We start from the raw sequence: 25,281 nt of genomic DNA, 5'->3' as shown, positions 1-25,281 counted from the left end.
GTGAAAATTCCTTTACTATTTTTGTATCCACGTTGAATGTTTAAAAAGCAAACAGTACTAATGGCCACTTTGGTAAAAAACAGTCTCCAACCCTAAGGATTACATCCTTTGGACTGGTTTTATTCCCAGTATATCAAACCCCTTGGCCATGACAGCAGCTACTGCTTCACACAAGAGCATTCGCCACATGTTCACCTTCAATACTTTCCCTGGGAAGAAAAAAGAAGATATTAACTTGTTTCTCAGTTTAAAGGTCATTAATTGATTTTTCCCCCCTATAAGACAAAACCAACCACAAAGACAGCTCATTTCCCAAGCTGTTTATATAAAATCTGACAATTCCCAGTGCTTTCTAAGCCCCCCTGTAAAGTGACTACATACTACAATAGGAAAGGACACCCACCCCATGGACCGATTCTGTTCTTAGGCTTGCTTTGTTAACATAAAGCTGCCAATGATAGTGGGTGTTTCCAATACCAACACCACTTACAGACACACATTCTGATTTGACTGGTCCCATTTCAAACTGTTACACGCCACGGCTTGCTATGAAATTTTAGTTGCTACCTAAATATCCTGGTGACACCCCTTCCCCAAAATGGACAGCGGATGAGACACTTACCAGTCTGTCGATCTTTCTCTACACAGTAGCAACTATCATAAAACTCTGTGAAAGTAGTTGCCAGCTCATATATATAATCACAGAGAGTGTGGAGAAATAAGTCATCTAACATCTTTTGTAAAATCTCAGGGAATCGTAAAATGCACCGGCCTAGTTTCCATTCCTTCTCATGGTCCAAAACAATCTTGGTTTCCCGAGCAGCTTTCTGAAGCATCTCTTCATCAATATTGGCCAGACGTGCAATAGACCTGAAATATCAGGTAAGTACCCTTTGGTCAGACACAGGTTCTTTTCACTCAAAAGTACACCATCTGGGACGACTAGTGTAAATCAGGAAATATCAGCAATTAAAACAGATTCTTGGCCCCAGTGCAGTAGAGCCTACCTGTAACCCCAGCACTTGGGAGGCAGAGGATAGAAGCTAGTCTGGGACACAGACATTATCAAGACCCTGGCTCAAAAACTGAAGAGATGCCTACCCTGCCTTACAAAGGCACCATATCACTTGAACAGTGCGTGTGAGTAGTCACCTGATTCTAGTGAAGGCGTACAGTAAATAGGCAGCTGTGTTTCCTCTGTCATCCAGCATTTTGTCAAAGGAGAAGATGTAGTCATTCAACCGGTTATGGGACAGGTCGGCATATTTGATACAGCCATATGCAATGGATGTCTGAGCAGCTGTCAACTCCTCTTCAGTTAAGACCTTTGGGAAAACAAACACTTCAGAGCCTCACAGGTAGGAGACCAAGTCTGAAAACCTATGGAATTCCTATCTTTGTTTTTTAAGACAGGTTTCTCTGTGTAGCCCTGGCTATCCTGGAACTCAATCTGTAGACCAGGCTGGCCTTGAACTCAGAGATCCACCTGCCTCTGACTCCCAAGTGCTGGGATGAAAGATGTGGGCCACCAGCGCCTAGTAATATCGTGACACAGGTATTACTAAGTTGCTCATGCTCCTAGCAAGGAACCCTAATTCAGTGGTTCAAACCAAAGCAGCAAACAATAATGTCATTACTAAATCCAGTTACTCCAGTCATTTGGAGTTTTGTTATTGGGGTTGAGTTGCATACAGCAGCACTCTGGCCTAGTATGAGGACCTAGGGTCCAACCAACCCTACTACTTTGTTGTTTTTGAGACAGGGTTTCTCTATGTAACAATCCTAGCTATGTAGACCAGGCTGGCTTCAAACTCAGAAATCTGTGTGCCTCTGACTAAAGGTATGCATCCCAGCCACAATGCCTGGCAAAAAGAGAAACTTTTTAAAACATAGCTACGACAGGGACTGTTATACCCAACAATTTAGATTTTAAAGTTTTAGTAATCAACAACTGAATTTATGTGTTTTCTATCTTGTGACAGTTTAAAATAAGACCACAAGATCACTGTGTACAGGCTAGATGTTGGGTTTGTATTATCTGGCTCACAGATAAATGAACATTCACACACTAAAACTATTTTGTGGCTCATGAATTAAAGTAAATGATGTTGGTTTTAAGTTAGTTGATAAAACAACATGTTGCCTATGGTCCCTGGCCAGGTCCACACTCATCTTTGTTAGGTATTTAAGATCATAAAATTGTAAGTTTCTGGGGCTGGAGAGATGGCTCAGCATTTAAGAGCAGTGTCTACTTTTCCAGAGGTCCTGAGTTCAATTCCCAGCACCCACATGAGAGCTCACGACTCTCTGTAACTCGAGTTCCAGGGAATCCAATGCCCTTACACAGCTGTACCAATGCCAAAAAAAAAAAAAAAAAAAAGTAAGTTTTACCCCCTATGCAAATTACAGTATAATATATGTTCATCCATTACTTTTCATATATTAAATAATGCAATGTAATTTCTAGGGCATTTTATTTTACAAGAAAATAGTTTTAAATGATACCTAATCATAACCAATCAACATGTAATACCTAGAAATAAATTAGGTAACATGTAAATCTGATAATAGTTTAAAAAGGATCAAGAAACTCAGGCTCACCCCAGAGTCATCTGACCTTGAACTCCTGATCCTACTGCCTCAGGCAAACTAAATGCTGGGACTACAGGTCTGTGCCATGTGGTACCGAGGATCACACCCAGGGCTTCAGTCATGCTAGACAAGCAATCTATTGACAGAACCACATCCCAAGGGTTTTCTTTAAACACACTTTCTAAGGAAGGAATAAAAACCAGGTGGGAAGGAGCTACTGTGAGTGTGGTAGAAAGAAATAATCAGATAGTTTGACAGTGAAGAAACTAAAAGCTTGAGCAAGCTACAAAGGATCTGAACAAATCAGATAAGGCATAGAGAGGATGTCTGTCTCCACACTTTTTTTTTTTTTTTGGAGACTTGCTATGTATGCAGTCTGGTTAGCTGAAACTCTATTCTATATGCCAACCAGACTGGTCATAAATTTCAGTAATCCTCCCACGATTATAGGCAATGTGCCACCATGACTAACTGATATTAAGGACTGATATTAAGAAAAATCTACGATCAAGGAAAGAATAACTCAAATGCTGGTAGAGTTTTGTAAAACTGAAACATTAACACACTGGTGTAAAACAATCTCAATTTTTGCTTAAAGCAATGAAATTTTCTTCAAATTAAAATTCTAATCTTCCTATGTAGCTCAGGCAAGCCCTGAAATCAGTCCTCCTGCCCTAGATTTCCACACCCAGCTTAAAATGCTCTTCACCTTGCTGCATATTCACAGCTGGAGTCCAGGCTATGAAAATGACCCTCTTTCTCATTACTTAGGAATAGACCTCAAAGATTTTGCTTTTTAGAAAGCAAATGTTTTAAAACTAAAATCTTCCAATTGCTTCTAACTCTGCCTAACAGACAGATGACTATTACTTCTCAACGGTTGGCCCATGATCAGCTATTTTAAACCTTTTATATGGCAAGCTTTTCTTTTTAGAGATTTATTTAATATGTATACAGTGTTCTACCTACACAATAGAAGAAGGCAACAGATCCCATTAGAGATGATTGTGAGCCACCATGTGGTTGCTGGGAATTGAACTCACAGCCAGTGCTCTTAACCTCTGAGCCATCTCTCCAGCTAGCCAAGCCTCTTTATACAGACAGACCTGTCATTTTGTACAGGTAAGAACCTAATTAATGAAGTTAATAAACTGAATATGAGAAGTACTGACAATGGAAGGCTAAAATATTCTGTTTTGGTTGAGACAGGATATCCTGGAGCTCAGATTATCAAACTGCCCCTGCCCTCAAGTGTTGGGATTAAAGGCTTAGCTCTTATTTAAGAAACATTAACAAAACAAAAATATTTATGTCAATAATATTTATGAGAGTATTTTGGTCAGGCAGTGGTTAATCCCAACACTTGGGTGGCAGAGGCAGGTAGATCTTAGTAACTTTGAGGCCAGCTTGGTCTACAAAGTGAATTCCAGGAAAGTCAGAACTGTTACATTGAAAAACTGTCTCAAAACCCGTTCTGAACTCTCATCAAAATTTGAACCAAGTTTTCACGACTATTTCTCTATGGAAGGAAACTTGAAGACCTAACTCTACAGTTAAAACTCTACAGTTAATAGCAATTTGGTATATTCTTCCCACGTTAAAACCCAGGAACTGCAGTTCAATTGGTGCTTGCCTAGCACGCACAGGGCCCTGAGCTTCATTACCAGCATTGTATAAACTGGGAGTGGTGGCCTAAAGGCTTGAAGGTCAAGAGTTTGCAGCCAGCCTAGGTCACATAAGACTGTCTGAACATAGGTTGTTTGTTTCTTTAGAAACGGTCTTATTATAATTAGGCTGGCCTTATCAACCTCCTGAGCAAGTGCTAGGGATTATAGGCCTATAGTAAAAATGGCAACAGTATTGTTAAGATCTTGTTTTCTTTATCAGGGTCTATCTACACTCATCCACACTGGGAAAGGATGATCAATCACCCTAAGTTCACAGCCAGCTTGGGCTGCAGAACAAGTTTCTGCTTCAGAAGACAAACTAGACATGGGATGCTTGCTTTACAGTGGCGTTGGTTGGCTTTCATCTGCAAGAATGACTATGTAATGGTCACTCACTGTCCCTTTCTTTATACTACAAGAAACAATTGAGTTAGTATAACTCAAAAATACAATTCATTTTACAAATTGCTTTCCCACAGCTGTTAACCTTAAAGAGTTCAAGGCCAGACTAGTGAAACCTTACTCTTTATCCACCAAGCAAAATCTTGAAATTTATACACTATGTGTGTGAAGGAACTCACCTCCTGAGCACTGATTGGTATTAAAGGTGTATATACTGCATCTGGCGTTGCTTACTGTTTTATCTACCTGTACCACATCTTAAATTCTTCAGTGTCCCTCCAATCCAAAACCTCACAGAAACAATAAATGTCTAAGTTGGACAACATGATAAAAACAAGACTCATGCCACCTTGTGGGCAACCCCAAACATTCAAAGATTCACACTGCAACCTACAGGAACCTGACTAAGGAATAGCATTTTACATTGTGAATGGACTCATGTCAGAACCAACCTGCATCTGGGATACTCCCACAGTGTAATGTGCTTCTGCTAACATGTATAGGATCAGCTGTGTTGTTGGCACCATGAATGCAGATACTGCTAGCTCACAGAACTTCCTTCCAAAGTAGTGGAACTCACTCAAGAGAGCTGCCTCGAGTCTCTGCCCTTCAGCATTACTCTCACATCATATCATTCAAGAACCCTGCACCTCCTGTGCAGAACCACCGACAGGATTCACATTCTCCAGGGACTAACTGTTAACCTACAGGTAAGAGCCTAATAACTGAAACCAAGAAAAACACCCCACTTAAATTATAAGAGCTACAAAACACCTAGGAAGGATTCCATGAGCAAGTAAAAGGGTGACTGTGGCAGTAATTGCACCAGGGAAGTAGAAGATTAGTAGTGCAAGGTTAGCCTCAAATACACGGCGCGCTAACATAAATACAATCTTCATAGTGATACACACAAGTGCTTGCCTACCATGCCATAAAAGCTATGACACACTGATAAATGAAATCTGAAGCCACTGCATGTTTACAGATCATCACAATCAATTAAAGGTCCACTGTAGCCAGAGTAGCATTCACCTGTAAAGCCAGTGCCTGGGGAACAGGCCGAGCATGGAGTTTAGGATCAATCTTGGCTATAAAGGGAGACCCTCCTGCAAAAAGCTCAACAAATCCACACTTCTCCAAACAGTCTACTAGCGCAGGAGGAAGTAGTGGAGAGAGGGTCTGAAAAACTGAGTACTGGACTCAATTTTTGAATGTTTTTAGCTTAAAACAATAGTGTGAGACATGTTAAACTTAAAACAATTTACACATAGCATGAGAACATTAACATGGAACCTAGGCATGGTGGTACACACCTATAATCACAGTGTTTGGGAGGTAGGGGCAGGAACATCAGGGGTTGAGGGCAAGCCTTGGCTGTATAAGAGGGCTTGGGCTATGTGAGACCCCATCTCACACGGCTTTTGTACTTCCATAAAATGGTCCTGTCCTACCTTGTCTCTCTCCTTCTCCTTTAACTTGTCCATGGACCGTTTTAGTCCTTCTCCCAGCAGGTCTACAAGGCGCACAGTTTCACCTGAACGGGTTTTAAACTTCTTCCTAAAAGACATTGAAAGTCCCTTTAAAATTTTTGAATTAGATGGTTCAATTTAAAAATCCTTGAAAAGGTTTGAGGGATCTAGCCACATACAGCAACACATGCCAAGGTAACAGGGCCATATTCCAGTTAGCTACCAAAGAAACTGAGCTTTCCAGTGTCGACTAAAAAGCACCTGGTTATTGTTTTTCGAAGCCTCTAAGGGGCTCCAGCCTAGTACACTTTAATAGTGAAGTGGGGGGGGGGGAATGCATCTACAGGGCTGGAGAGATGGCTCACAGTGACTAGCACTGGCGGTTCTTCCGGAGGTCAGTTCCCAGCACTCATGTGGGGTAGCACACAACTTAAGGAGACTGGTACCCTATTCTGGACTTCTCCGGTACCTACACATACTAAATAAACCTAACTAACTCACTTTCCTGGAACCCAAGATACTATTAAAAATGTTTGCCCTTACTGAAATAAAAAACCCACCACACTTGCTTCTACTCTGGACTAACATAATAAATACTACCCAACAGATAGAAAGCCAGCCATATTTACCCTTTGTCTCAAAGACTGACCAGAATGGAGGGAAATGATGGGGAAAACAGAACAAAGTAAAAACACGGACATCATTAAGTTACATTTGGTAGGCTTCATATTTTACACAAAAGTGAAAAGAAATCTTAAATTCAGCTGGAATCTCAATGACTCACACTTTTTCATGTTTATAACTGAAGGTAAATGTACCAACAGTTTTGACTACACTGCCAAGCAGCATGCGTGAAACAGGCACAGTCTAGATGAGAAGTGTGACTGATGGCAGTCTATAGTGTTCTTCCAATAGCACACACTTATCTGGAAGAGCTAAACCATGGGAAAAGCAGCTTTGCTGAGTTTACATGACAGTGTCTAATACACTCTTGCTTTCTCTGTGCTATTGGAGGGCTGAGAGCCTCTTCTGAAGCTGTGGGGACCAAGGCCATCACCACCAGCTTCTGCCTGTCCACTTACTTGTCTTCTCCTAGCACCACACCAAATCCAACATGGGTCACTTGAGTTACTTTAGGGTCATACCAACCAATCATTTGAGCAGCAGCAAAAATTGTCTGGAAATGTATAGCCTATGAAGAGCAGAAATAGAACGGCACTTTGTTAGTTTTCTAATACTAATTTAAAAAAAGATACAACTCTTCTGTGCTCAGTGATCACATGACAGTCTTGTTAGGCAAGCATTATAAAGCTCTACTTCCCAGATGTGATCACCAAAAAACAAGACCGACCACAATGACATTTTCTACACTCAGGTCTCAAAAGGGGCCAGGCATGTTGATAAGCCTGTAATCTCACTCACTGCCTCAGAGCTGGAGAATCAGGAGTTCAAGGTCACATTTAGCTTTGCAGCCAGTGTTGAGGCCAACCTAGGTTATGAGCCCATCATGTATCATAAAACAAATCAAAAGATGTTTAAAGAGCAATGCAGTGACTGAGGATACTGCTTAGTGTTATAGCACTTGCCTGCCATATGCAAAACAGGCTCTGATCCTCACCAGAGCAAAAACAAAATAGTTTCTATTAAATCTTAGTTTTCATCCAGAAAGTTGGGATTTAGCTGAGACCTTATCTCATAATAAATGTCACACAGCCTTTTTATTTCTATGTGTCTATATGTCAAAATTAACTTAAATAAAAGCAGAGCCACAATGCCACATTAACAAAGGGGCAACCTATGACTTTTTGTAAAAGGACCTGAAAAGCAGGGTTCAACCCTGTTCTTTCTCCAGAGATGCACCAGTATTCTGTATTTTAAGTTTCTAGTGAATTTGCCAAATGCAATCAGACCCTAGATATATCCAACTTACTTGTCCATTGTCCACTACATAGATAATCTTATTTGCTTTTTCCTCAAATAGTCTCTGTTTAATAGCAGCCAGGTCAGATGTATCATAAGTAAAGCCCCCATCTGATTTCACTATGGTTAACGGTATGGAACACCCAGGCACAAAGACAATTTTTCTGCCATCATCCACTTGCACATATCCTAGCAAAACAAAAAGGAAAAAACAAAAACATTCCTCATTAACAAAGCTAAAAGCTAAAAGAGCCTTCCTAGAACCAGAATCCTAGTTTATCCTAGGACCACATAAATACCTGGCCATTCTATAAACATTCTTTAAGAATGTGGTGCATGGGGAATGTGGACAGAGGTCAGAGGACACCTTTTTGGAACCGGTACTTTCCTCCTGCCATGTGGGTCTCAGGGACTGAACTCAGGCCACCAGGCTTGGCAGCAAGTACCTCTACTCAACAGAGCCTTCTCACTAGACCTGTGAATGTTTTAAAAGATTATTAAAGAGCTGAGGAATCATGTTCCCACATGATCTATTACCAAGACTGATTTCAGGGCATAGGTCAAATGTGATGGCAAAGCTCTGTCTGCACTCACTCCATCTGACCAAACTCAATGGAAGCATCCACTCAGCATACAAAATAATGTATGTGCTTTGCTTTCTGGTTAGAACCATAACCTTCCTGGAAGGAAAATAGGGCCTCTTAATGTGCTCAAATATAGCAAGATTTAGTATGTGGACCTTATAAGGAGAAGGAAGAAATAAAACCATGTTCTCGTGCTTATCTCACAAAAAGATAACCAGACATTGCTTGTATTCTTGAAAATCAAAACAGAGTTAATGAATCCTCTTAAAAACAAAACAAAAAGATACAGGCAGATGCTTAAAGATCTGAGTTTAAGACCAGCCTGGCCTACAGAGAGAGTTCAGGACAGCCAGAGCTGTTACATGGAAAGACCCTGTCTCAAAACAAAACAAACACAAACAAACAAAAAGCAGACAGAGCAGGCATTGTGGTTCATGTCTATAATCCCAGCTCTGTCTGCTTTTTTTTTGTGCTTGCTTAGCAGGTACAAGGCACAAACAAATCCTTGGGTTCAATCAAATGGGGATAGGAAATTTCTATCAGACACGATAGTTTCACTATAGTTTACACTTGTCATAGAAGCATGGGGAGACAAAGGCAGGACAATTATGAGAGTTCAAGAACACTGTGGTCTACATATTTAATTCCAAGTTAGCCAGGGCTATATAGCAAGACCCTGTCTTTAACATACACACAAAAAGAAACTAAGGAATTATTTCTTTGGTGAATAATGATACTACAGTTTTAGCAGAAAGCACAAAGTACATGTTCTTTCAGGGACAGAGTGGTAAATGAAATATGTAAAAGTACACAAAAAGGTATAATCTATATTTAATATTTGTAACTGTTGAGGTTGTGTGATGAGTTTAAGGTCTTCATAGTAACTATAAATTTTACTCTATTTTTGTCTGTTTGCAAGTTTCAGTAATAATAAAACAAGTTTAAAGAATGTAATGCTGGGGGGCTGGAGAACAGCTTGGCTCTTAACTGCAAAGGACCCAGGTTCAATTCCCAGGACTCTCAGGATGGTGAGCAACCATGTGTAACTCTAGTCCTGCCCTCTTCTGACCTTTGCTCATACACACGCATACAAAACACTCATTGTATAAAAATAAACTAAATATATCTGTTAAATGTTAAAGAATGTAATGCCTACCTTTATCTTCAAATTCCTTTACGATATCCTTCATCCTATCTTGATAAAAGGATTCTCCTCTCTCTATTAAAGTGATGTCCAATGCATCGTAGATTTTATTAAACTCTAGAAAATACCAAATATAATAAATGAATAAATGTTTAAGCAAAAGGGGAAAAACACAACATCTAGGAAACTTGTTATCTGTAACACAAAAAGAAATTAATTACATCGAATATGTACAATACAGAACAGTATGTATGCTGCCATTTGGGAAGAGAATAGATACAGCTCAGTGGCATAGCACATGCTTAGTGTGAGACCCTGGGTTTAACATGTAGCAGCCCTCACCTACCTCCCAAAATATCATCACTTAATTTTTTTTCTTGCCTATTTATAAGAAAAACATCCTTCTTATGCAATTCTTCAATGAGGATTACAGGTACAGCATTTATGAATCCTGGTTCAATTTTCAGCACCAAACCAACTAGGCATGCTTATGCATGCATACCCATGATCCTAGCCCAGGTAAAGGAAGAAAGAGGATCAGAGCAGCCATTTTCAAGATAGCATGGACTACATGAGACCATTTCTCTAAAGAGATATCAACTCAAATGTGGTATTCTTGATCTTTAGCCCAAATAAGAAAATACAGAATAGGAGGGATACGTGAAGCCAAGAATTCAAGATTATCTTGAACAAACAAGGAAGGCCCTATCTCTCTCAAAAGCAACCTGGGCACAGTCGTATGCTCTCATAATTCTAGCACTGAATGGTGAGTTCAAGATTAGCCTAGGCTATACAAACAGTATCTGCTCAGAAGCAAAAAATTACAAACAACCTTGCCCCACACATTAAAAAAAAAAAAAAAAAAAAAAAACCCACGATATTTACAAAAAGAAAAAGCTAAGCTGTGAATGTCTTTAATCCCAGCATTCAGGAGGCAGAAGCAGGCTGGAACTCATCATGTAGCCTGGTCTACTTCATTGGTTCTAGGTCAGCCAGGGTTATGCAGAGAGATGTTGTCTTTAAAAAAACAAACAAACAAAAAACCCCCCAAAAAACCAGTAACAATCACCTAGCTGGTGATTTAAAAAAAAAAAAAAACAAAACACAAACCAGTTACTGAGCTGGGCGTTGCGGCCTTTAGTAGTCCCAGTACTCAGGAGGCAGAGGCAGGCGAATCTCTGTGAGTTCGAGGCCAGCCTGGTCTACAGAGCTAGTTCCAGGACAGGCTCTAAAACAATACAGAGAAACCCTGTCTCAAAAAACAAACAAACAAACAAACCCCAAGACAAACACTTACTAAGTTTTCTGTTTGGTACCTCTGACTTGTTTCTGTTATCAATGACACAGTTATTTCCTAAATGCAATACTTTAATGCCTTAAAATTGAGGTTGCGAAGGGTGCTGGTGGCACACGCCTTTAGTCCCAGAACTTGGGAGGCAGAGGCAGGTGGGTCTTGGTGAGTTCCAGGCCAGCCTGGTCTATAAATCGAGTTCCAGGCCAGCAGAGAAATCCAGTTATGAAAAACCAAAAATCTAGTTTGCAAAGTAATCACACATAATCTTTGTAGAAGACCTACTGGCAATTTTTGTTCATATACCAATCAAAGTAACCTTTTAAATCAATTTTTGTCAAAGCAAACATGATAGCAAATGCCTGCAATCCCAGCCACCAACACTAGTATGCCAAACACATGCATAATTTTAAATAAAATAAATCATATGCTGGGAATGTTGGCACACGCTTTTAATCCCAGCACTCTGGAGGCAGAGGAAGGTGCATCTTCAAAGAGACCAGCCTGGTGTACACAGTACATTCCTGGATTTGGTAGTATCTGTTCTCAATGTGCCACAATAAGATGGATATGGGTTTTTTGAGACAAGGTTTCTCTGTGTAACAGCTCTGGCTGTTATGGAACTCACAGTGTAAACCAGACTGGCCTTGAACTCAGAGATCTGCCTGCCTCTGCCTCTTGAGGCGCTGGGATCAACCTAGCTTGCTACAGTAAGATGGGATAATTATGGCCAGGATAGCCTGGAGTACAGCATGAAGAATGACAGAATAGAGATCTTGCCCCAGTAAGGTATAGGGAGAACATACTCCCCAAAGTTGCCCCTGTCCTCCGATCTCCACGTGGGTTGTTTGCAAAAGCACACACCTGACTTCACACAATTCAGAAACGAATATGGGAGATTTGAAGAAACAGGCAAACAAACAAAAACACAACACCCAATCACAAAACCCAGTATCAATCCCGAATAAACTCACACTAGCTAATGGCACCAAAAGACTCACCCGCACGGGAGACGTCACAGATGAGGTTCCAGGCCTTTATGAAATCTGGGTTTTTACCCTGCAGTGAAACGACACACTGATAGGCTCGCTTCTTAAATTCCTCCTCAGCATCAAATCTCTTCTTAGATTCCTGTTTAAAAGATTTGTAAGATGTAATCCTGTAGTTCTAGATGAAGAATGCACTCATTTCTGAACATATGCACACACAGTAAGAAATAGACAAGAATATCACTAGTGTTCTACATCAAAGAGTACGAGTTCCTAAAAACAAACACAAAACCAAGACTAACCAGAGTAGCCGGGTGCAGTGGTGCACACTTTTAATCCCAGCACTAAGCAGGCAGAGGCAGGAGGACCTCTATACAGTAGGTTCCAGATTCCAGACAAGCTATGGACACAGTAATAACCTGTCTCTAAAACAAAAACCTCAACCTAACCAAGAGAAAAGCACATCCCGGCAAGAATCCAAGAGCTGAACTTGGAGAGATATCTCAGTGGATAAAGTACCCATCCTATACTCAAAAAAAACTAGAGTTCCAATTCCACAACCTAAGCACAGCTGTGTGGTCTTAACAGCCACCGCTAATCTAAATTCTGGTAGAGCTGTGGGGAGGTGGGGGCGGGAAGCTGATTACTAGACTACATACAACTCAAGAGACCCTATCTCAATAAATAGTAACCAGGTGTTAACTCCAGTGTGCCCCCCCATACACACAGTGTAGGGGACAAACATGACAAACAGCCCACTTTTTTTTTAAATTAAATGATTTTTTTCTTAAAAATACAAAACTCAGCTGAGCAAGTGGCTCCACTTGTAAGCCTAACATTCTGGAGGCAGTCAGAATACCAAGGTAACAGGCCAGCCTCATCCACTATGGTAGGAAAAAATTCATTCCCACAAGTTGTCTTCTGGCTTCAGTGGGTACCACAAACATGTGTGCATTTCCCCTACTCTAGGCATACAAAAAACCAAAACAACAACAACAAAAACAAAACAAACCAAAAAAACCAAAAACAAACAAACAAACCAAAAAAACCAAACAAACTTTAAGAAACATTGGAAAACCGATTCATTACCAAATCAGTAAATTTTGGCAATGTACTGCAAAATCACATTTACTAGCAAATCTGTTTCACTATACCCAAAAGCAATTCTAACATGATTAGTTATTTTCCTTGTTTTCAAATTTTTACAGAAAACACCAAAATTTAGGTATTTGGTTTTTAATCCAGTAGTCTGATTTTTGGTTTATTTATCATAAGAAAAACAATCTTGAAAACACAAGACTGTATGTGCAATGCTACTTTATGGGAAAGAGCCACAGAAAACGTATTGCAGATAAATAAAAACTGTGGCACACCAATCCAGCAGAACTATCATCAAAGTCAGCAAACAATTAAGAGCTGCTAGACTTACTATTACAGTTGAGGTTAACTTTGAACTATAGATCCTCCCACCCCCCTACCCAGTGCTGAGATTACAGTCATTTGTCAACACCCAGGCATATGTTTGTCTTTTAAACAACTGTCTGGCGAGATGGTACAGTGGGTCAAAGTGCTTTGCTGCAGAACAAGAGTTCAACCCAGAACCCACAGAGTGAGAACTGATTCTCGCAGGATGTGCTTGGACTTCCCCTCATACACAGGCCATGATGTATGACCTACCCTAACATACAAGCATAATAAATAAAGATCAAAAAATTCAAAATACCAATTAAAAAAAAATATCAAAACACCACCACCACCACTTGGTTTTAAAGAGATGTATAAACCAAGCTCCTGAGAGGCTGAGGCAGGAATACTGCTAAGAGTGGCCAGGGAGGCAGTGAGTTCCAGGTCAGCCCAGGCTACACAGAGAGACCCCATTTCAAAAGAACCCACACATAACATACAAAACTCAAACTGTTCTTACCCACTTTCACTACAATGTATAGCAGGTAATGTGGTAAGAATTCATTTTTAAAATAATTACTTTTAACTCTGTTTTTATGTACATTGGTGTGTGTATGTGTAGGTCAGATCCACTGGAACTGGAATTACAAACAATTGTGTGAGCTGCCACATGGGTGCTGGGAATTGAATCCAGGTCCTCTGGAGGAGCAAGCAGCCAGTGCTCTTAACCACTGAGCCATCAATTTTTAACATATTATCAATAAACAAAGCAAAGACATACAAAAGGATGGAGGACAGCTATTTCTGACTAACCAGGACACCAGGGTGGCTGTTTCCAAATACACACAACAAATAAGTATCTAAGAGTATAAAAGAATTCAGTTTTTCAGGTAAGTGAACTTTGTGAATCACCTTTTATTTTCACCCAGTGCAATGCAGCATTACCAAGGTAGCCACTGTATGTGGAAATCTATAATGGCCAAGCATTTGTCTTCTAATGAACCATCTCTCAAGCCCCATTTGATAATAATTCAGTATTTTACCAGTTTTCACTTTATTCTTTTCAGTACACAGGAACTTCAACCATGTTTGGAACTTCCTTTGGGAAAAGAATAGCTGACATACAACAATCGTGCCATACCTTATAAAAGGCCTGAAGATCCCCAATAGGAGGTGAAACTGTCAGATAATCTGGAAATTGATCTTGCAGGTGAGCGATGAGCATGCCAAACTGGGTCCCCCAATCTCCTACATGGTTTAACCTAACACCAGAGAATAAGAATTTAAATGTAGAAATTAAATAAAAAATACATTAGAAGCCATTAACATCTAAGTGTCAATCTGCCACTCTAGTAAAAGCTGTTTATGTAGCTGTTTCCTCAATGGGATTGCTAACTGCCAAGGGGAAGCCTTGGGCTCTTACATTCATTTAATTCTGTGTAACTGCTAGCAGTTGAATATGGTGAGAACTTAAGATTTACTGAATGAATAAATTTCTAATTAATGGGCCATGAACTGCGTATTATGTAGCTAAGTAAGGATATTATAGCTGAGCCAATGTTAGTTGTTGCCATTAAACTGGAAGACCTGATTTCAATGCCTGGAAGGAGACAACCAACTCCCATAAGTTGTTCTCTGACCTTTACAAGCATCATTCCCCAAAAGAAATAGGTATAATAAAAGAAGGATGGAGTAAGAATGTAACTTTCAGTCAATTATCGTAGGGGACTTAAAGTAAATGACTCCAAAATGCCAATGGGTAATATCCTTCCACCTCTACCTTTAGCGATTGTGTGTTCCTTTGTTGATCTAGCTTCACTACTGCCAAAACAATATTTTGGATCATTTGGCTCCACTGGTTAGAATAAAGTCCCAGTTTCCTAGCATGGCCTACGAAGCCCAACACACACATTTCCTGAATAGGCACTTCTGACTACTAGAAGATAAGCATTCAAGAAGTATCTGTGAAGGCTAGAGAAATGGCTCAGCAGTTAGGAAGAGCACCCACTGCTCCTGCAGAAGACCTGGGTGTGGTTCCCAGTATGGCAGTTCACAACAACCTTTTTCTACAGTTCCAGGTATATACATTGCCCTCTGCTGGCCTCTGTGGGTACTGCATGCACATGGTGCACATAAACTAATGCAGGGACACACAGTTACACACACATTATATATATTTTCCCCGAGACAGGGTTTCTCTGTATTGCTTTGGAGCCTGTCCTGGAACTAGCTCTGTACACCAGCCTGCCTCTGCCCCCCAAGTGCTGGGACTAAAGGTGTGAGCCATCAACACCCAGCATAAATAAATTTGTGGAATGAATAGAACATTGGATCCCCTGGAGTAGAAGTCACAGGCAGCTGTGAGCCACATGCTGTGGGTATCAGAACTGAGCTTGGGTCCTCAGCAGGACCAGTGGACGCTTTAACCCCTGAGCCATCTCTCCAGCCCTCCAGCACATGTTTTTAAAAGCTTACTGAGTAAGTGACTACAAAAGGGAAGTGAGCTTTTGAGCCAGGGTATTGAAGATACTTCAAAAATGAGATATGTCACTTTTAATAGGAACTTCAACAAAAGCAAGAGAACACACCTTAGCACATCATATCCTGCGAATTCAAAGAGTCGGCTCATACTTTCTCCTATGATAGTTGACCTGAGGTGGCCGACATGCATCTCTTTAGCTATGTTGGGAGAGGAAAAGTCAACTATAACCTAAAACAGAAAAAGAGTTTTAAAAGGGGGCATAAATCTTTTATCATGCTATCATCTAAAAATAAGTCTTAAGTATTAGTCTAGATTCTAATTCATGCATGTTAGATTTTCTTGTGGCTCTAATTGCACATTAAAGATAAAGAATCAAATTATATACAAATTAGTATTTGAGAATACTATTCAGCATAAGTTGTATAAATAGCAGTTATAAATATTAAATACCTATGGAATGAGATTAAAAGATTATAAAAGCATGCTGGGTGGTGGTGGCACACACCTTTAATCACAGCACTCAAGAGGCATAGGCAGGCGGATAGATCTCTGTGAGTTTGAGGTCAGCCTGGTCTTCAGAGTGCTTTCCAGGACAGGCTCCAAAGCAATACAGAGAAACCCTGTCTCAAAACCACCCACCCACCCTCCCACCCACCCACCCACCTACCCCAGAAACCTGCTTCACAGTTACATACACTCATATGATGTGAAGGTGATTCCCAATGATGGCATTTGCCTTACAAGTTTAAAATGCTAAAGTATCAGTGCACATACCTTTTTTTTCTCTCTAAGAGCAGGTAGTTGAACTCCATTTACTAGGAGATTGGTCAACTGTTCTGACACAAAATCCTTTCTCAAGTGGACATTAATGAAACCTAAAAGAGTAGAAAACACTGATCAGTCTGCTATTTTGGATGACTGCTTACTCTGAAGGATTTTCCCCATTTCACTTATGCTCGCTCCCAAAACTATGATAACTCTTCAGGGTTCTAATAGCAACCTTGAGATAATTACTCAAGTCATTCCTTCTGAAAACCTGTCTCAAACCATCACCACCCGACCCACAAATGGTTGCCTCAATCTCCTAGAAAACAGAAAAGGCCCTTCTGTTGCAGGCTTAGCCCCTTTGCAGAAGAAAATCTGAATCAGTGGAAGGCAAAGTAACCTATCCAAGGACAGGTCACACCAAAATGGTAGCTCGGAATTTATCACCCAGGTAATTTTAACCAGTTGGCTCATGACATATTAAATGCCTGGGCTGGCCTGTCCATATCGTGCTGCCTCCTGAGTACATGTGATAACAGGCATGTGCCACCATACACAGCAGCTGTTTTTAAAATTAATTTTGGTGGCCATGCTGGGATAAAGCTCAAAGATCTTGTTATATGTGTTAGGAAAGCACTTTACTGCTAGAGTTACATCCCCAGACCCAGAACTGAAGTTTAAAACCTTTGTAAATCTCAAAAAAGCACTTATCATCAACACAGGTGTTAAGAAAGCTAGCATATCATACCAGGACCGGCAATTTCAACTTTGTCAATATATTCATTGTTTGGCAGGTGTTTGGTAATGTTTTCTGCAATTTCTCTAGGATTAACTTTTTGTTCCTTTGCTTTCAGCATCTACAACACAATGTGAAAGAATTCATTAGTACCAGCTTGCAAGTTCCCAGGGAATGTGTCCCTGACCAAGCATGAGCTACACTTGTAAACTCATCAAGAAGTAGAAGCAAAGCCCAACCACCTGTGAATGGATAAACCAGAGCTTCACCAGTGCCAAACCCATGCCCACACTAAAACCAGCTTCATTCTCCCCCATCCCCAACCCACCCCCTTAAAAGATACAACAAAGCCTGCATCTACAAAGCCTGAGCCAGACATCCACAGTCTTAATCACAAGTCATGAAATTGTCTACTATTCATAAGTAGCACTCTTATGCTGAGGATGTGGCTGAGGGGTTCTGACTCCCTGGGTTGGAAGCTCAGAATCAAAAGAAAAAAAAAAAAAAAACAAAAACAAAAAACAAACAAACCACTAGTAAAAAGCTCACAGAAGCATCAGAGAGAAAAGTCCCAATCAACACAGAAAGTGAAAGAAACAGATACAGATACGGGTCATGTGAAGTCAGATAATGTTTCTACTGCAAATAAGGAACTCCTTCATTTAAAACAAAACATGGCTGTTGGAGAGGCACATGCCAGAAATCCCACTATCTGAGGGCTGAGGCAATAGACATGGTTACAAAATGACCCTGTCTCAAGAAACCAAATATGAAAGGAAAAACAGATTACAATGTTTGTGTCTGCTTCAAAAACATCCTAACTATAGCAAGTGATTGACAATAGTGATCTTCAGCAATATGATTTTTTTTTTTTTTTAAAAGACAGGCCATCTGTGTAACCCAGGCTGCCCTTTACTTGTGGCAATTCTCCTGCCCCAGCCCCTGAAGTGCTGAGATCACAGGCATCTGTCACCATGCCTGGCAATAATTTGTTAACTTTTAATTTCACTTTCCAAATGTCAATAACCACACACATCAACCCAGAACACAGCAAGAAGCACCAAACAAAACAATACAAATCTGGCTCTGGATGAACTACACCCTAGTCCCATGTGGAAAGTGGCCCCTCTTTTTTAGAGGTACAAGAATTTAGTGTTATTTATGTTCACAGGACTGAGGATGATGTGTACGAGAGAGAGAATCAAGTCAACCAGGGCCAGGCAAAACAAATGATAAGAGTTACCTGAGAAATTCCCATCGCACTATTACATTGATAGTCTCCAAACTTGGGCTGCTGGCTTGGAGTTACGACCAGAGGAGGATTGTCCAGGTCTGGGTATGCAGCCTTAATGGCGCAGCCAAAGACATCCTGTAAGCGACTGTTGATGTTAATCATATTTTTAGCTGGTCGTCGTCTCCTTTCTGCCTCAAGACTCTGCAGGGAAAGAACAGCGGTGTCTTAATAGAGCAGTATAACATCACACAAAACTCCAAATATGTTCAGAAGAGCCAGGATGGGAATGCTCGGACCTGAACAATGTCCTGGAAACATTGAGGTTGTGCATCCTGTATTTGCCTTAATAGAATGCAAATAGTAAAAAGTGGTGACTGAATAGAGATCAGAAGTCAGGCCCAGAGCTGGGTGTTGGTGGCACACACCTTTAATCCCAGCACTTGGGAGGCAGAGGCAGGCAGATCTCTGTGAGTTCAAGGTCAGCTGGTCTACAGAGCTAGTTCCAGGACACACTCCCAAGATACACAGAGAAACCCAGTCTTGAAAAACCAAAACGCAAGGAAGAAAAAAAAAAAAAAAAAAGTGAGGCCCAGTACCAGGGAGGCAGAGACAGGGAGATCTCTATGAGTCAAGGTAAACTTAGTCAACATGGTGAGTTCCAGGACAACCAGGGCTCTGCAGAGAGGCTCTGTCTAGATAAAAAGAAAATGAGTGATAAGATGTCCCACACCAGCACTGACATCAAAAACTCAATGGATAAAACATCGCTCAGATCCTCTAGAGTGACAGCTATATCAGAAAGACAGGCTTTGGATCACTATAGATAACCCCGAGTCAACTCCTACTTGTTATTTCTCAGCAGCTTTTAAATGAAGCATATTCATTTAAGACAGAATATAATTATTCCTATTATGACTCATTATGTCTTCACAAAGTTGGAAAAGTATTTCATTCACAGTGCTATCTGATATGTCCTGTATCACACCTGCCATATAAGATGTTATCAAAACAGAGACAGACCAGACTCCAGAAAGTAAGAGGCCAACTAGGGCTACACCATGAGACCTCATCTAAAAAACAGGGGAAAGACAGGGATGTGACCTATCAGCAGGGCACTAGCTTAGAGGAGGTCCTGGATGACAGGAGTGAGCAAACGAGTGCTTTCTGTAGAGCATATGAAAAACACTTTCTGTGTTCTGAGAACCTGGAGTCTCAAGTGTGCCAAGAAGCAGGTGCTCTACCACTGAGGCACCATAGCCCAACTATACCATTAACTTTCAGTAACCAAAAAAAAAAAAAAAAAAAAAAAAATCAAAGCCAGGCCTAGAAGCTCACACCTAAAATCGCAGCAGTTACAAGGTGAAGACAGAAGCAGTCAGCTTGGGCTACATAGTAATAACCTGTCAACAACGCAAAGACCAACAGTGTAAATATGATAACAGCAGCTAAATAATAATGTATATAACATTAAATTCTGAACTAAATGTTTTGTGTGCATGCTTTTTTACTTTACATAACAAAATTGAATTGTCACTACTATCATTACTTTCATGTGGATTAGTGAATGACAGATTACAAACCAGGTGGACAAGAATGTAGAGGTCAAGTCCCACCTCCCTCATCACAGGTACAACATGAACTCTCATACACACACTATCTTTTTTATTTTTTGGACAGGGTAACTTGGTAGCAGGTTGGTTTCAAACTTGAAACAATCTTCCTCTTTCAGTCTATCAAGTTATATTATTCCCACTTCCTGTCCTCACCAACTCTTTGTAGACCAGCCTGTCCTTGAACTCAAGAGATCTATCTGTCTCTTCCTCCAGGATTAAAAATCATGCAAAACCACACATGTTAAAATTATGTTATTAAACTTAACAAAAAAACCTTTTGATAAACTGGGCAGCGATGGCAGTGCATGCCTTCAATCCCAGCACTAGGGAGGCGGAGGCAGAGGCAGGTGAATCTGTGAGTTCTAGGACAGCCAGAACTAGGACTACACAGAGAAATTTTACTAAAATGTTAGGTCAAATACCAAAAAGGGAGGTTGGAGAGATGGTTCAGTGGTTAAGAGCTTTGATTGCTCTTCCAGAGGACCCCGGTTCAATTCCCAACACCCACATAGCAGCTAACAACTGTCTGTAATTACAAGTCTGACACCCTCACACAGACATATATGCCCAAAAAACACCAATACAAATAAATAAAAGTTAAAAAATTAAAAACAAAAACCAAAAAGGGCAAGGAATGGCTATTAAGGGGGCTCACAACAGCCTGAGATAAACTGTAATTGGGCTCTGGACCTGCAACAACATTCCAACCTCTTCCTGAATCTAATCAGTCAATCAGCCTTGCAGAAGGCTCAATATGAGGTGCAGTTCTTTGGAACATTTGTTCTCAATAGGATAATTCTGCCCAAGTTTACAAAAACACTGTTAACAGACACAGAGACAAAACAACTTGGTAAAAATAAAGCTTGTACTTTGGTTGAAAATTTTCATATCAGAAAATTAAAAATATTAACTCAGGAAATAAACAAGAGCTGGTTTAAATGTTTTCCCTCCCTTTGGTTGGTTGTGTCAGTCTCAAGTTACTGATGCTGGCCTAGAAATCCTGATCCTCCAACCTCCCAAAGTGCTGGGAAATATACTGGTATCAACTCCCAAACTAGATCAACTTTAGGTTTTTATTTTTATTTTATTAATTTCTTACTCCTGTTTTTCACAATCTGAAGATGTCCTTTTTTTGGGTGTGTATGTGGTGGTGGTGGGGGGTGTTTTTTGAAACAGGGTTTCTCTGTGTAGAAATGCAGATCAGGTTGGCCTCTAACTCAAGAAATCCAGCTGCCTCTGCCTCCTGAGTGCTGGGATTAAAGGTGTATGTAACCACTGCCCAGCTCAATCTAAAAATTTCCAATAGAAAATGTCATTTACAAAGTCTTATGTCCCTAAAATCTGTAATGTTTCATTTTTTTAATTGGAAAGATATGGGTACACACTAAATCCACTGTACTTGATTTCATCCAAATTAACATGCTCATATAGTCAATTAAAGACTCTTTCACTTTCTCTTCCCTGATCCTCCTGCCTCCACTAGCAAGTGCTGGAATTATAGGCACATATCTGGTGCCAGAGATTGAATCCAGGGCCTCAAACATGCTATGCACTTACCAGTGAGCTTGATAGCCCATTTTTGGTTTTGAGACTGGGTCTTGTTCGGTAGCCCATGCTGGTCTTGAGCTCACTCAATAGGCCTGCCCCTGCTTTTCAGGAACTAGGATCACAGAGGTGAGCCAGCACACCAAGCTCTTAACAACGGCCCAGCTGATCACTGGGCCATACTCCTTAATTCCGGCTCTTGGGAGGCTAGAAGGAAGAGGACTGCCACAAGTTTGAGGGGAATGGGCTATACACTACATACTAGGATAGCCAGGGATAGAAGGCCAAGACTGTGACTCAAATAAACCAAAAGAAACAAACATTTTGGTATAATCACCTTTACGATAATCTGACTATGCCTTTTGTAAAACCTCACATTATGCATATTAGTAAAAATAACAGCTCTTGAGAAAACTAAGATAGGAGAGTCCTAAAAGTATATGGGATTCTCTAATAGCAGTATTATCAAGACAGAAATCTTAAAAATGACCAGTGAGAAAAGCTTTCTGTGAATATCTAATTAATAAGTACTAAGACTCTGAAAGTGGAGGCAGAGGCAGGTGGATCTATTTGAGTTCAAGACCAGTTTGCTCTATACAGGGAGCTCCAGAAAGGTTGGGGATAGAGACCCAATCCAAAAAAATACTAAACAACTTTATTCCTGTGATTTTCCTTTCCTCTTTCTTTTTCAAGACAGGGTTTCTCTATGTAGCACTGGTTGCCCTGAGACTTGCTCTGTACTGTAAAGCAGGCTGGCCTCTGCTGAAACCTGCCTTCCTCTGCCTCCAGAGTGCTGGGATTAGAGGCACCACTACCACGGTGCCCTTTTTAGTCTCTTTGTGCTATTTCCTTTACTATCTTTAAAAATACATCTGAATTAAAAGTAAACACAACTGAGAATTCAGTAGAGACAAGTGCAGAACAAATGATGTTACCAAAACTGTGTGTCTTTTGCAGAGGAGTCCATGAAAGAAATCTGTGTTAGAAGACGTAAAGACAAAGTAATTTAAGCACACCTGATTCCAAACAAGCAATAAAAACAAACTTCAAGGGAATGATGAGTCAATGGAGTAATGTCTGTGCAATTCAAAGAATCTCAATCTCTCTCTCTCTCACACACATACACACTCTCTCTCATACACACACACACTCTCTCTCTCTCTCTCTCTCTCTCTCTCTCTCTCTCTCTCTCTCTCACACACACACACACACACACACACACACACACACACACACACACACACGAGAACAATTACGAGAATGATGTAATGCTCTGGGACGTGTCATCAGCAAACCTGAAAGGCAGGCCAAAAAACTGAAGGTAAGCTTTTTTCCCTCCTACATTAATAACTATCCTAGACTGTAAGACATTAAAATGGTGGCACGGCAGTCCACGCCCGTAAACACAGCACTAGAGAAACAGAAGCAGAAAGACACTGCAAAATGGAGGTAAGCTTGAAAGCCAGCTTGGGCTGAAGAATGAGACACTGTCTAAGAAAGAGAAGGGGGGGGGGCAGTTGGATGGACAGACAGAAAGTTTTGCAATAGGAAATGAAAAGAAACCTCAGAGATGCTGTAAAATATAACAAAACTGTGAAATAATAAACTTAACAGCATAGAATTTATATATAAGTGAGCATACTTTAAAACGACACTATTAGTTTGTTCCTAGGCTTCAGTACCAAACCCAAATAAATGAAATTTTTTATGATATTGGTAATGATTTATAAAAAAAACATTTTAAAAAAATTGTTTTTGAAAGCACAGGGATTACCTGTTTAAGAAATCTCAACTCCCAAGTCAGTCCTTAAACCTGTGTGATGAACCACTTCAAGGGTTCTCATCAATTCCTCCACTCTATGTCAAATGAGTCTCAACTTGGACTATGCAGGAAAACAGAATTTCAAACAAACTCTTCAGTTTCTGTAGTGTATACTTTGAAATTCTTAAATAACAAGACATTATCTGAAGACACCCAGAGTACTCACCTTTTGGAGGATACTCAGTCTATACTTCAATTTTAAATTTTCTTCTCGTAACTGGTCCAAACTCGGAAAATCTTCTAAGTGACCACAATTCTTCAGCTGGCTGATCTCAGCAGTCAGAGATTTAATCTCCTTTTCCTATAAAGGGAAAGGCACTTTCCCAGTCCAGGTCAAAGGAACGATTCTAAGATAATGGCAGACAGTTACCACAGCCTCACTTCCTCATTGGCTCTGCACACTATGTGGGGGCACAGGTGCTGAGAATGGGCTTTCCTTGTGATACCATAACCGCTATAAAATGAAAGTGGGTGTACATAGGAGCGCTGGGAAGGAGGGTTCCCCATAGAGTTCGGAGTACCACACAGCTATAACCCAGGAGGGCTGAAAGCCTGGGGCCAGCCTATGACAGATACATAGCAAGACCCTTTCTCAGACACAGAAGTTTCTTCCTCAGCTCACCAATGCACCCTGACTTGGTCAGCGTACAGGTTTCCGGCTTACAAACTGCCTATATTTCTCTATCTTATGACATGGACTACAGAAAACCCAACCAAACTTTAAAAAACAACAACAACAACAACAAAAAACAAGAAAAACAAAACAAAACAAAACAATACCACCACCACCAACAAAAAAAATATGTGTGACTCGGGGTTAGTTCCCCAGTGGGACAAAAGCCATACTCAAAGTAACTCAAGTGTCCCTCTTTGCCTTATCTAGGTCTAAGTAAAAAATTCCCTTAGATTCCCCCCCCCCCAGTCTCTAGTATTCGATACTATAAACAGGGCTCTCAGCAGTAAAGCGCTTGTCCCTTTAACTTGTACCTCGGGGCTGCTGAGTTGCAAAAAGAAAAAAGAAAAAAAGAAAACCAGCTGCTGTAACAAAACAGGTTTAGGCAAACTGTGTTCCCATCACTTAGCTAGGCCGGAAGAAGAAATAAAGCTGGCCCAACTTTCGCTTCCTAACGTTGTGACCCTGTCCCGGACCAACGCTGGCGGCGGCTTGGGAAGTTTCTGGCTGGGTCCCACAGCACACATGCTCTGCCCACCTGGCTTTGGCCGCCAGCCCTGCACACGTGCGCGGACGGCAGGGAGAGCCTGGCTGTCCACACAGCTAGGCTCTGCCACACCCTCCCTTCTCTGTGTGTCAGCAGCACAACCCAGCCAATGATTGGGATTTTCCTCTCCTACCTAAGAGAAAAAAAACCGCCGCCGGGGAAGCGTGGGCCTCGCAAGCCCCGAAGTCCGGCGCTGGGGACGTCGCCTCGGCCTGGGGAAGCCGCTACTGACCCGACCCCGCTCCCGTTGGGCCCGAGCCCTCCGCCCCGCCCAGACGACAAACCTGCTGCAGCAGTCTTGCGGAGCACTGAGCCACCAGCCCGTCCATCCTCCCGTTAGCGACTCACACGCCAAATATCCGGAAGCGGAAGTGGCTAGTTTGACAGGAAGCGGAAATCGCT

The 25,281-nt window shown here is 41.0% G+C and overlaps 1 protein-coding gene across 1 annotated transcript; it reads right to left on the bottom strand.

Annotated features, from left to right (window-relative positions):
• Positions 1 to 25,281, bottom strand: Rars1 (arginyl-tRNA synthetase 1). Its single transcript, XM_051180955.1, has 15 exons — positions 25,164 to 25,281; positions 23,826 to 23,960; positions 18,689 to 18,880; positions 17,458 to 17,566; positions 16,719 to 16,819; positions 16,051 to 16,172; positions 14,604 to 14,724; positions 12,071 to 12,200; positions 9,791 to 9,895; positions 8,061 to 8,239; positions 7,213 to 7,322; positions 6,113 to 6,218; positions 1,153 to 1,325; positions 623 to 870; positions 1 to 209 (listed from the first exon to the last, which is right to left on the bottom strand). Exons 1-15 carry the CDS (start codon positions 25,206 to 25,208, stop codon positions 100 to 102), a joined length of 1,986 nt encoding a protein of 661 aa, XP_051036912.1. The 5' UTR covers positions 25,209 to 25,281; the 3' UTR covers positions 1 to 99.

Source organism: Phodopus roborovskii, unplaced genomic scaffold, assembly GCF_943737965.1.
Source record: "Phodopus roborovskii unplaced genomic scaffold, PHOROB, whole genome shotgun sequence".
Lineage (NCBI taxonomy): Eukaryota > Metazoa > Chordata > Mammalia > Rodentia > Cricetidae > Phodopus > Phodopus roborovskii.
This window is presented reverse-complemented; position numbering and strand designations above follow the sequence as displayed.